This window comes from Macaca mulatta, chromosome 1, assembly GCF_049350105.2.
Source record: "Macaca mulatta isolate MMU2019108-1 chromosome 1, T2T-MMU8v2.0, whole genome shotgun sequence".
NCBI classification, from domain to species: Eukaryota; Metazoa; Chordata; class Mammalia; order Primates; family Cercopithecidae; genus Macaca; species Macaca mulatta.
This window is the reverse complement of record NC_133406.1, coordinates 107,175,201-107,187,793: the sequence shown is the minus strand read 5'-3', so window position 1 is coordinate 107,187,793 and position 12,593 is coordinate 107,175,201. Positions and strand designations below refer to the sequence as shown.

At 42.1% G+C, this 12,593-nt stretch overlaps 1 protein-coding gene across 3 annotated transcripts; it reads right to left on the bottom strand.

Annotated features, from left to right (window-relative positions):
- Positions 1-9,568: 9,568 nt before the first annotated feature.
- On the bottom strand, positions 9,569-12,011 carry CRP (C-reactive protein). Of its 3 annotated transcripts, none has more exons than XM_077941415.1 (3): positions 11,659-12,009; positions 11,269-11,404; positions 9,569-10,869 (listed from the first exon to the last, which is right to left on the bottom strand). In XM_077941415.1, exons 1-3 carry the CDS (start codon positions 11,717-11,719, stop codon positions 10,791-10,793), a joined length of 276 nt encoding a protein of 91 aa, XP_077797541.1. In that variant the 5' UTR covers positions 11,720-12,009; the 3' UTR covers positions 9,569-10,790. The 3 variants fall into 3 exon arrangements, with proteins under 3 accessions (XP_077797541.1, XP_077797533.1, XP_001117250.3); XM_077941407.1 differs by having other exon boundaries at positions 9,569-10,906; positions 11,273-11,404; XM_001117250.5 differs by having other exon boundaries at positions 9,569-11,404; positions 11,659-12,011.
- Between the last annotated feature and the right edge of the window lie 582 nt (positions 12,012-12,593).

Below are 12,593 nucleotides of genomic sequence, written 5' to 3'. Positions count from 1 at the left end.
TTTAAGAAACTGCAAATGAAGCATATAAATGTATAGATTATGCCTTCGAAGTCCCTCTTTGACCCCAAACATAAGTAAAGCATAGAGAAGAATAGGATCTATTTCTGACTTTCAGATCCAGGCATCAACAATACAAAGGCCAAAGATTCCATGTATCAGGGCACAGTTTGTTTTGAAATGAGCCTGCCCCAGCTCCTGGAGAACTTTGACAAGTCTGCCCTGATTCTAAAAGGAAACCCACCCCTGATGAGGAAAGACTCTTTGTGCTATTTATGAGAGACTGCCCACTACACTGTTACTCCTCTTAGAAGTCTGAAGTCCTGCCCAGGCTCCACTCTGGCTGTTGGCAGGTGAGAATCTCTCCATGGAGGAGCTTTCCTCTGTCTTCATGGTACTCTTAGAGTTTTGAGGAAACAATATCACCTCTTTGCCTGTTTAGAATAAACTGAGAAATAAATACTTGAATAAAAATCACATCAGCCTTGTGGCTAGCAATGCTTGATTTGAAGGACCCAGCTCAAATCTCAAGTGAACATGGCCTTCCTGAAACTTTCTCCCCTGAAGATCTATGCTTCAGGACAGAACTGCAATGAGAATCTCCACTTGCTTCATACCTAGTGAAGAGTGAAATGTCCCAGAGCCCCAGAGATAGCTGTCATGCGTAGGCGACCTTGGACCTCTTTGCTGGAAACCGATGGATATCAGACGTGGGACATGGCACTAGTCTCAAGGAGAGGAGCCAGACAGAGGAAAGCAAAGCTTCCCAGACTATCACCCTCTCCAAAAGAACCCAAGACCTAATCTTGTTTGATGCTGCTGCTATTGTTAACTGTATCTTCCCCAGCATTCTGAGTCATCCCTTTAAGAGAGACATAAAGACACAACTACGAAAAAGTGCACCTGAGAGAGTCTGTGACAATCAGCAGAAATTGGTGGAGGTGGGGAGTGTGTTAGTCCATTTTGCACTGCCATAAAGGAATACCTGAGACTGGGTAATTTATAAAGAAAAGGGGCTTAATTGGCTTCAGTTCTTCAGGCTGTACAGGAAGCATGGTGCTGGCATCTGCCTCTAGCAAGGGCCTAAGAAAGCGTACAATCCTGGTGGAAGGTGAAGGGGTGCCAGTGTGTCACATGGCAAGAGCAGGGACGAGAGAGGGAAGGGAGAGATCACAGGGTCTTTTAAACAACCAGATCTTTTATGACCAAACTGAGCGAACTCACTCATCACTAAGGGGATGGCACTAAATCACTCATGAGGGATCTGCCCCCATTATCCAAACATCTCCCACCAGGCCCCACCTCCAACACTGGGAACCATATTTCCACATGAGATTTTGAAGGGACAAACATCCAAACTGTTTCAGGGGATCATTTCAAAGGGGAGTTGAAAGAGGCTAATCCTGGGGCTGAAATACTTGAAATTCTTAGTATTACCTAAGTCCATCAGCCAGCTTGCAAAGATTCCTAGGGAAATTGTGGCCAGGTAGGCGGAAAGGAGACAAAGAGAATGTACCCCTCATACTGTATTTGAATAAATAGTGAGACTGAAAAGTACTAAAATATAAAAGAAAATTACCTAAAGCATGCAAAAGGTGTATGTCAAAAACTTTAAAGATTAACCACAGGAAAATGTAGAAAACTTTGGACAGTAACTATATTAAACTTTTAAGTATATTGAAGAAAAGAGAACTGATGAAAAATCATTGGAAAAAAAACATACTAAATCTAAGAAAGAATTTAAGGAAACTCAAAAAGCATCACAGAATTTTCAATGGCATTAGAAAAAGTAAGGATCCCAATATGCAAAGCAGAAAATAAATCAGTAATATGGAAGAGAGATTTGAAAAAAATAAAGTTTAAAATATAAGGATCAGGACATGGAGAAAAGTGACCTGAGGGACGATAAATAAGAAATCAAAAACCAATAGAAATTTCACCTAATGAATATTGGTCAGCCTTAAGAAAGAAAATGGAACAAATTAAACAACCACAACAAAACATGTCTTAGATTTCTTGAATCTTCAAATAGAAAGGATTTAAAAAGTTACAGATAATTCTAATTTATAATGACCACATTCTAATGATGAGGGCAGAATGCTGGAAAATACTCCTGTATTCCTTAGTTAATACAATAAAGCACAATAAACCATGGTAGGTATATGGATAAAGGCAAATGAAAATATTGGCAGAACTATAGTTGGACACATGCTGTCTTTTTTAGGAGAAAAAGTCTGGCTCATTTGCTCTTAGACAGACATAAAGGCAGCAGCTCTCAGCTTTGGCAGAACACTGGAATCACTTAAAGAGCTTTAAAAACATGGATGGTTGGGTCTCACCTCCAAGAAATCAGATTTAATAGGCCTGGGGTGTAGCCTGGTGATTCTAAGCCATGAATGGGACCCTCTGCTCTGCACTGGCCCTTGTGCTGATGAAAGCAGAGTGAAGAAAGAAGGGAAATACAGGACCCTTGGGGTGAGAGAGCCAGGTATGCAGGACAAAAAGACCTCAGAACCAAAGTCAGGGAAATGTCAGGTGTAATCCCAGGAGGAACCTTTGGTACCTGCAGTCGGGCCTCAGGGTCACCAGTAGGGCTTGGTGAACTCTTCCCTGTGCACTTCGTATGTCAGCGTCCGCCAGTCAGGGACATTAGGACTGAAGGCCGCACCAACATAGATGGCATTAATGTCATCTGGCCATCTAATCTAACCTAATATCTAATCTCACAAAGTCCCACATGTTCACATCTTCAATATCTCCCACCAAGGACTGGTTTGTGTCAAAGCTCTCACTGAAGGGATTCTGCTCCTGCCCCAGGATGATGCCTGCCTCTGTCCCCACAGTGTATCCCTTCTTCAGACTCCTCCTCACCATGGGCTTCCCATCCACCCAGAACTCCATGATCCCTGAGGCCGACTCCAGTTTAAACAGAGGTACACGGTGCAGAATTCTTAGGAGACTTTAAAATTATCCCAGTTCCACCCACGGATGTGCTGTAGCCTCCAGTCTTTTCCTTAGAGAGGAGGATTCATTATCTAGTCCTCACAGCATAACCAAAAAAGGCTATGTTCACAGGTCAGGTGCATATAGACATGGAGACCCACAATAAAGGTCTTGAGTGCCTTCTTTAGCTCTGCACTCAGGACCACAAAGGAATTGTCTGACTCCGGCAAAACACAAAACCCTTTTTGTTCACATCTGTAGGATAGAAAGCAGAGAGAGAAAAGGTCATCGGTTAAGCTTGCCAGGCCACAAAGATGTATTCCTCGCAACATACAGAGAGATTGGACTTAGAAACCACAGCCTGAACTCTGCCCCAGACCACAGCCTCTCACCCGTGCTGGCCCTTTTCCCTAACCTGGCTTTGCACAGGCATATTTGCAGGACAAGATCTTAGCCGTCAGTGGAAGCAGTGCCTCCCTGTCTGAGGGAAAGCACTGGGAGGCTGATGAAAACCAGGAAACATGGAAAACTCCATGTTTAGAGACCAGGAAACTCCATGTTCCCTCCCTGCTTTTGGTGTGCCTGGAATTCTGATCATTCTCTTGAAAAAAGTATCAGTGGCTGAGATTCTGGGTTTGGACATCTGAGATCCCTCTGTTTCAAGTCTGCCCCACTTTGACCTCATATGTGCAGCAGTCAGGATGTCTCAGCTGGTAAATGATTTTCCAAAATTGCCCCCTTGGAGCCATGAATCAAAGCTCTAAGAGCAAAGAGAGCAAGATAAATCACAAAATGAGAGATCAATATGGGTTATTTATTAGAGAATGCGCGATGCCTGCTGGTGCTCCAACAACTCTGTGTGGCATCGCCTGGTGAATTAGGACAGTCACATTTTGAGAATCCATTCCAGGGAAATGATGTAAAATATTGGGAGGGGGAGCTTTTTTCACAAAGACAACCACTTAACATTACTTAGGATAGCAAACAGAAAATTGGGGCATGTTTAAGTAAACTGTATATGTCTACATACACCAAATAGAATAGATAGCCATTTAAATGTCAGTGGTGAATCTTATGATATAACATGTAAATAAAAATGCTTTTGATAAAAGAAAAAATAACAGACTTGTATATACACTATTTTTAAAAGAAGTGACTATTTTAGAAAAAAAGTATAAGGAATACTTCCAGACAATATGTTCTTATTATAATAATGGAATTATGGAGGATTTTTTTCCTTACTAACTTTTCATAATGTGGTTGTATCCGTTCTAAAATGAAGTGTGCGTGTGTGAGTGTGTGTGTGTCTGTGTGTGTGTGTGTGTGTGTGTGTGTGTGTAATTAAGAAGCAAGGAAAGAGGGAATGAAGATCCCATTTTATGAATAAGACACCCAGTCTCACTGTGGTTACTTGGCTTTATGCCCAGAATGCTTAAAACAGAACAATATCAGCTAGACATCCTGAGCTATATATACATTTAGGTACCAAAGTATTTCACAATATATTAATTCCCATATAAGATATCATTTCATGTAAAAAGAATCTGGAGCTTATTCATCATGATCTCATCATGAGTTTTCCCATTGATATCCAATGAGAAATTGATAATAGAGGCTGTTTCTCCATTGACTAGGAGAACCAACTAACATATGGGTAGCATATTCTAAATACGCAAGAAAAAAAGGACTATTACAAATGGTGGTACATTTCTGGACTAGTTTTTTTAATGATGTATAGTTTAAAAATTTTTAATATCCTTTTACAAACTTTTTGCATCTATTTTTTTAATTATAAGACTGGCTTAAAGTAATTGCTCCAAAAGCTTTTGTTCTCTCATTCTAACCATTTGCCCAATAAAAGGTACATGTATAATTTAAACAAAAATAAATCGTATAGGTGAAAGGATTGGTACAAAGAAGGAAGAAGACATTTTTCCGATACCAAATTGCCTTCTTGTTAGTGTCTGGGCTCCTTAGGTGAGTTAAAAGAATGCAGCTACCAATGCAATAGGCGAACACTGGGAATTTCATTTATTTCATGGAGCCCACTACATTACAGGAACTACCTCTAAAATGGATATGCTGTAAAGAATGCCTAAAATTGAAAAAGAGAGAGAGAGGCAGAGAGAAATAGAGATGGAGAGAGCAAGAGCTAAAGCAAAAGAAAGAAAAGTGCGCGAGAGAGAATGAAAGACCTTCCCACAAACCATTTTACAACCCACCCCTGGCTCCAGCAACCTGCCAGCGCAGCTCTGTAACTGCTTGCAGCATATCACAGAGCATTCAGTGAACTTTATCAGGAGAGAAGTGTAACAAGCTTGCAATGCAACCTTTACCCTTCCCTCAGCTATGTTTGTTTGGGAAGCCTCTTCTCTCTTCCTCCTACATCTGTGATGCTCTGATAAAAATACTTAAGGATTTCAGCTTTTCAAATATCTTGGCACTTTGGTTTCTCCACACTACAGAGATACAAAGTATCAACTGGGGAAAAAGGAAAATGCAAATACAATATTTGTCATCACAGTGAGGCTTTACTGAATAAATAGGAACACACTAAATACAGGGCTGTCGCTTTATTTAATCCTAGAGCTATGACTCCAAACTCCAGTGTTGAAATGGAGTTTGGTATGCTCTCCTGACTCAAACTGAAACCACTATAGCATAAGAAAATTAAGAAACAAGGGGCATACCCGTCAGAAATAACCACACGAACAGTCAGGGACCACAGCTGTGACTCTGCAATCTTTTCTAAACCATCACTCACCCTAGAAGAGTGGCACCTAAAAGAGTGGCTGTTGGAGACATGGCTGTACACTGTAATCATTAAGGAGGTTTAAAAGTAATGATGCCTGAGTCTCACCACCAGATAATCCAACATAATTATCTGGTTATGGCCTAAGCAACTGGATTTTTGAAAGTTCTCCAGGTGGTTCCAATATTCGTATCCAAAGTTGAGAATTGCTGGCCTAGAGAGTCCCTTGTATGACTCTATGTGTTCGGTGAATGCCAGTAGGATGTGAAGTTACATCTAAGGGTGTGCATGACTATAGAAGAGATGGAGGTCAGAGAAGAACTTTGACAATATGGCACAATTGTATTCATGCTAAGGCTGAATAGGATTTCTATGTGCAAGCCATTCTCCTAAGCACATAAGAACAAAATAAAAAGTAGGGTGATTGCCAGTGGATCTGCAATGGTAGCTAACACTGAATATACGGCATCCTGGAATGACTTCACCATAAGAAAAAACACACATCCCCACACCCTCCCTCTTGCGCTAGGGGTATAAGTGTAGGGTGTAAGCTTCTGTTGCATGTGGCAGTAGAATACAGTGGTTAGAAGCATAGAGCTGAGTAGCCAGACTGCCTAGGTTCAAATCATAGCTCTGAGAAAGTTAATTAACCTCTCCAAACTTCAGTTTTCTCATCTGTAAAATGAGGACTATAAAATGTTACATAACTCATAGTATTGTCATTAAACAAGTGAATATATTTAAAAGACTTACAACAGTACCTGGCATGGTAAGAGCCCAGTAAGTGTAAGAAGTTTTTGTTTTTGTTTTTGTTTTGTTCTAAGATTGTGTGTGATCTTCCCTGTGTGATTAAGTAATTATCATCCTGGGGGCAGTGATGAGACTTTGCAGATCACTTATCTGTGTGTATGAAGGGCATAGGACAGAAGGGTCCACACTGAATGAGGCCTGAAAGAATGCACCAGAAGTAGGCCAAGGGGATGACCTGGGTACAGATGCACTAGATGCTTCTTTAAAGGTGACCACCTGCCTGCAAGCTTAGTGGGAGCCAGGCATGTCCCTGAGGTAAGAAATCTGAGCTGTCAGGAAAACACTACAGTGATAGCTCTGAAAGCACATGGTACAAAAGGGCTTGTGCTCTTGCATATTCCTGAGCGCTAACCCCAGAGGATCTACTCTAGGAGGACTGGGGTCAATGAATCTATACTCAAACACCCAGATGAAAATGATGCCTGTAATCAGCAGACTATAAGTGATCACTGGGCCAGGTGATCCAGGAAATTTGAGCTAGGAGTCTGCGTTTTCTGAAGGAAAAGGCTAACAAGCCCACTTAACCTACGTTCTAGTACAGAAGAAATGAAAAGATGCATAGATGAAATAGAGACAGGGAGCTGAAGAGAATGAATCCAGGCAAGTATGACAACCCATCTGAGACTAGTGGGCAGTTGTCCTAGGATAAAACTACCTAGAAATCAAAGCAGTGCTTCTCTTTACCCTGGGATTCTAGTGGTCAGAAATCTATACTTTGGAAATCTGATCTAGGTGGTGGTGGTGGTTAACCATCTAGAGCCATTTGCTTCCTTTGTCAATCTTTGCTTCCCTGGGGCACATCAAACTTGAGGATAGTGAAAGCATGGGGGAGAATATCACAGATTTAACATTCTACTTACTTTGTCAGCTGGGACTCCAAATCCATTTCCATCAGATCCTGGTCTCACTTTTGAGGCAGCCTGTAGTCTCTTCTCCGGGGCCTGGATAGACCAGGTCTTATCACAGAGGTGGCTTCTCATCCACTCACCTGGCCTGATATGTAGCCCATTCTTAAGACTGCTCTCTCCATGACCATCTCTTTTTGTAAAGTGTGCAAGGCTTGTTGCCTGTCCAGTGAGCTAATATTTTTTTCTGACACAGGGAGATTTTAGGTTTCTGATCTGCACGTCACTATATTGCATCCCACGCTAAGTCGCTTACATTAGGGTCAGGCCTGGCCCTAACCCTTATACCAACGTGGCTATTTTCAGCTCCAAAAAGAAAGTGTTCTATCAAGTAGCAGCCTCCAACATCTCTGACTCATACTATTGGTCTACTTTCTCTTATTTGGCCTGTAAATGCACCACAATATCTCTTCAAGCACTAGGCCACCATCCCTCTTTCACCTCCTTTCTATTATCAGTTTTATAGACCATTTGTCCCTATGTCTTTTTAACTCATTCCCTGAGGCCTGATTCTACTTCTGGAAAAATCAGATCCATGGTCCCTACTCTATCAGAAAACCAGTGCTGATGACATGGCTTTATTAGCATCAGCTAGAAGTGGCCACGGTGGATGCTTGATCTTACTCTCCACTTACTGCAAAAAAAAAAGCATTGCTTAGAACCAACATGCCCAAATCAGAATCATCTTTGGCAGATGTCATCTAACATTTAATTGGATTACATCTAATAGCTCTGTATGGTACGACAATTCACCAGTTACCTGGAAATACATTTTCCAACAAGATTACATTGATGTATCCACCAGTAGGCTAAATTACTTAAATTTAAACATCCTACGAATGCTTTGTTAAGATTTGTTAATGTTCTCTGAATGCAAATACCAGGTGTTAAAATTTTCCTGGCTCAAATTATTAAGGCCAGAGGCTGTCTACTACACTATGTATAGTAAGATGCAAGCAATTGAATTCTGAAGAAAATATTAGCTCAACCCACATCCCTGGGGAGTTGGGATGGCCTTTTATAATTAAGACATATCTGGATTATTTAACTAGAAAAGAGTATCCATCCTCTCTTCTGCTTAGCTGAATGTGAGGATGGATGGATCTGCCCTAATTGGACAACAGAGAATATTTGCACTCTCCTTTTTGTCTGAGAATGTATCCTTAACTTCTGTGCTTACAAATGGTTATCAAAAGTCAATTAGAGAAGTCAATATTCATATAAATAACGGCTTCAAAGATTTGTTATTCATCCTTCTAACATTCCAAACTTAATTCTTAGCAAATGAGAAACTTCAGCTGCTGCCAACCGAGATAAATTCTACCAAGTTGTATTTTTATGGCGTATAATGAATCTACGTTTATGGATATAATACAAAATGGCTTAATAAGAATAAGAGCAGAAAACTGTTATAAGAGCTTACTACGTGCCAGGCACTGTAGTAAGTGCTTTGCTTGCATGATTTTCTTTGATTCTTATTGCAATCCTTTGAGCTACTTACTATTATTTCTCCTGCTTTGTAGGTAAGAAAACTGAGACATAAAGAGGTTATATTACCTAAGGTCACATAGCTAGTAAGTTGTAAAGCCAGGATTTGAACCTAGGCAGTCTGATTCCAGAACCTCTGGGCTTAACTAGTTTACCATATGCCTTCCCTAGGTAACCATTTGATATGCAGGAAGCCCCATAATTCATTCCTGGCTGTGGTCTTTATGGAGTAACTTCTACTGGTCACTTAGTACTGAAAGACCGTACTGGAGGAAGGACACTTCTGGAGGAAGCCAGCCGCTGTCATCTTTGAGTGGTCTGTTTCTACAAAGAACTGGAACCAACTGGGGCAAGTGCATTCTAGTCACTGAACCTGGCATCAGATTCATGGATCTCAATGATCTTTAGTTTTTGCTCCCAAATTGGAATAATGATAGAATGAGAGTATTAAAACCCCCACAACTGGCCATACGTGAATGGCCAGCTGTCTCAAAAGAGGGATGTGCTTGTCAGAGGGAATCCCTTCAGGGGACTTTCAGGGACAGGTTGAAGTGCCATGGATATGTTGTGTAATGGGCAGTGTAAAGTTACAGGGACTTGGTTTCAAAGGCCCTTAGAGAAGTTAGTCACAACCTCTACAGCAACCATCAGAAAACAGCTTGGACTTGCTCAAGTAAACACGGGCTTTATTGGCTTATGGACCTGGGCAGTCCAGGTATAGATCTGGTTCTGGAAAAGGCTGATTCAGAGACTCCATGTGGTCAAGGCTCTGTTGTTTGTCAATCCCTTGGCTCCTCCACTTCCAGTTTGGCTTCTGTCTTCAGTCTCTCTCCATGTGGCAAACAAGATGGCTACTGGTGGTCCCAGGTTCATGTCTTCTCAGCTTGGAAATCCAGCAGCAAGAAGATATCTCACTCCCAAAGGCCATAACTCAATCCTTGGAAAGGCTATAATTGGTCCTGCTGGGAACACATAACTATCCAACTATCCTCCAGATAGGGAGCTGGGGAGATGGGAGATGGGCTACTCTGACAGGACACCCTGTGGTTCATGTCCACTCTTGTGGCCTGGGTATATTGGGAATGAGGGGTTAAAGAAGGAATTCACAGCCCCACAAGGTTCATGTGCAAAAGGGGAGGAGTTTCCCAGAAGAGCCATAAAATTAAGAAAGCACTGCGAGCAAACAAAAACTATTGTTATGTAAGTTCTTGGCAGTAACAACATATTTATACCTAGTGCCTCATTTTGCTCTGGAAAAAAAGCAGACCTTCTCTGCTAGGGCAATTCTAACGGCCTTTCCAGTGTGCTTTGAGAAAAATAGAGGAACTGTGCAGTATTGCTGGGCTTCCCATTTCAGGAGACCTGGGTCCAGCAGTTCCATGGCATGATCATGAGCACTCTGGACCCAAACCAGAGACCTGGCCAATGTCCTGATTCTGAGACTGAAGAGCCCTGTGAATGTGGGCAATGCCCTCCTGCTTTCTGGGGGTCCTGGGCGGGGAATTAAATAGAAGACTAGCACTTCCTTCTCAGTTCTTGCCTTGTGACATTTTTTAAAACATCATTTCTCCTTTCTGGGTGTCAGTGTTTTCATCTATGTGAGGGTAAGACATTATCTCCAAGATCTGTCCAACTTAAAAAGAAATAAAAATGAAAACAAAACACCTCAAATTCTGATTCTTTTGGACAAAGTTTCCCAGCATAGTTAACGAGCTCCCAGACCAGACACTTTACCTCCATTCTCAGGTGCTGAGGAGGGTGGAGCAGGCCTGCAATGCATACAGGGGAACAAAGGCCCAGAGACAACCACATGGGAACCAGGCAGTGTGAAAAACCGGGAGGTACTAGAGACAGAGACGTGGGGCGCGTGCGGTGTAAAAAACCGGGAGGTACCATCAGGACCACAGCTGGGGTTTGATGAACACTTCACCTTGCACTTCATACTTCAGTGCCCGCCAGTACAGGACACTAGGACTGAAGGTCCCGCCACGATAGACGGTGCTAATCTCATCTGGTGACAGCACAAAGTCCCACATGTTCACATTTCCAATGTCTCCCACCAGGGACTGCTGTGTTTCAAAGCTCCCACCGAAGGAATCCTGCTCCTGCCCCAAGATGATGCTTGCATCTTCCCCCACAGTGTATCCCCTCTTCAGACTCTTCCTTGCCCTGGGCTTTCCATCCACCCAGAACTCCACGATCCCCGAGGCGGACTCCCAGCTTGTACAAATGTGTACTGGAGCTACTGTGACTTCAGGAACTTCGAATAATATTTCAGACCCACCCACTGTAAAACTGTATCCTATATCCTTAGACCAAAATATGAGAATCTCATTATTTTGTCTCTTGGTGGCATAAGAGAAAATACTGTACCCACGGGTTGAGGACAGTTCTGTGTAGAAGTGGAGGCACACAGTGAAGGCTTTGAGAGGCTTCGTTAACCGTGCTTTGAGGGTTACATAGGAATTATCCGACTCTTTGGGAAACACAAAAGCCTTCATCGACATGTCTGTGAGCCAGAAAAACAAGCAAATATGAGAGATTTCTCAGATCACAAAGATCTATCCCCTCACTTACGTATAGAGTTTAAAGTTGAGAAACAGACTGACCCCTTCTGCAGTTACACACACACATCACACACACACACACACACACACACACACGCACATCATGATGGGTGCTCCACTGTTCTGTTCATACAGTCTTAGACCCCATCCCCATACCTCAGATCAAATCTCTCCCATAGCCTGGGGTGGCCCTTACCTGTCTGGCCAAAAGCATGAGAGAGGCTGGTCAAGACCAAGAAACACAACAGCTTCTCCATGGTCACGCCCTGCTGCCAGTGATACAAGGACCTGAATTCACTCCTTTGGAAAAGATGTATTCGGCTGAAAGTTCAGGGGCTAGAAGTCCTAGATCTCTTGCCTCAGAGCTATCCCCTCCTGCCTGGATTTATATCCAAAGCAGTAAGGGAGTTTGTGCCACTTTGTAAATAATTTTCCATCATTGCCTGTTGGGGCAAGTGTCAGAGCTTCGGGAAGAGGAGAAGCAAAATTATTCCAGAACAGAGAAATCAATGTGGGTTATTTATTACAAACTCCTATGACTACTGAATTACCAATTCTTTGTGACAGGAAAAATGAAGAAATTTCCCAGGGTTCCACTTTGGCTATCTATCCTGAGAAAATAATGGGAAATAGTAACATATTAAATGAATGGTCATCTGGGTGCACATGGTAGCTGCCTCTCCAACACCCACTTCAGCCCAAGTCATAGAGTTTGACGAAGGAAAGCTGACAGCTTCTGGATATGGATATTTTCACTAACCTCTTTCAGAATTTGCTTATTTACAGATTGGGAAATGAGGAAAACAAATATGCCCTTCCCTGAGTCATGGACACATTTTCTTAGCCAACTGATTATACTTATTAAGAGCTCTCTAAACATCTTGGCACTAAATGACAGCCCTGACAGTAAAAGTCCTGTGAAATGTGTGCTGATGACAGACATAGCATTATGTCAGAGTTTCTTCCAACATTTTTCTCTGAATATGTAAAGCTTTAGGCAGGAGTCAGGATAATCTGATTCTACTCTTTCCTCTGTCCACAAGATTCAAGTAATCTCTCCACACTGTCTGTCCATCTTACTACAGTTCCCTACTTAACTCACTCTTCAAAATGACTATTATACTCCTTCTC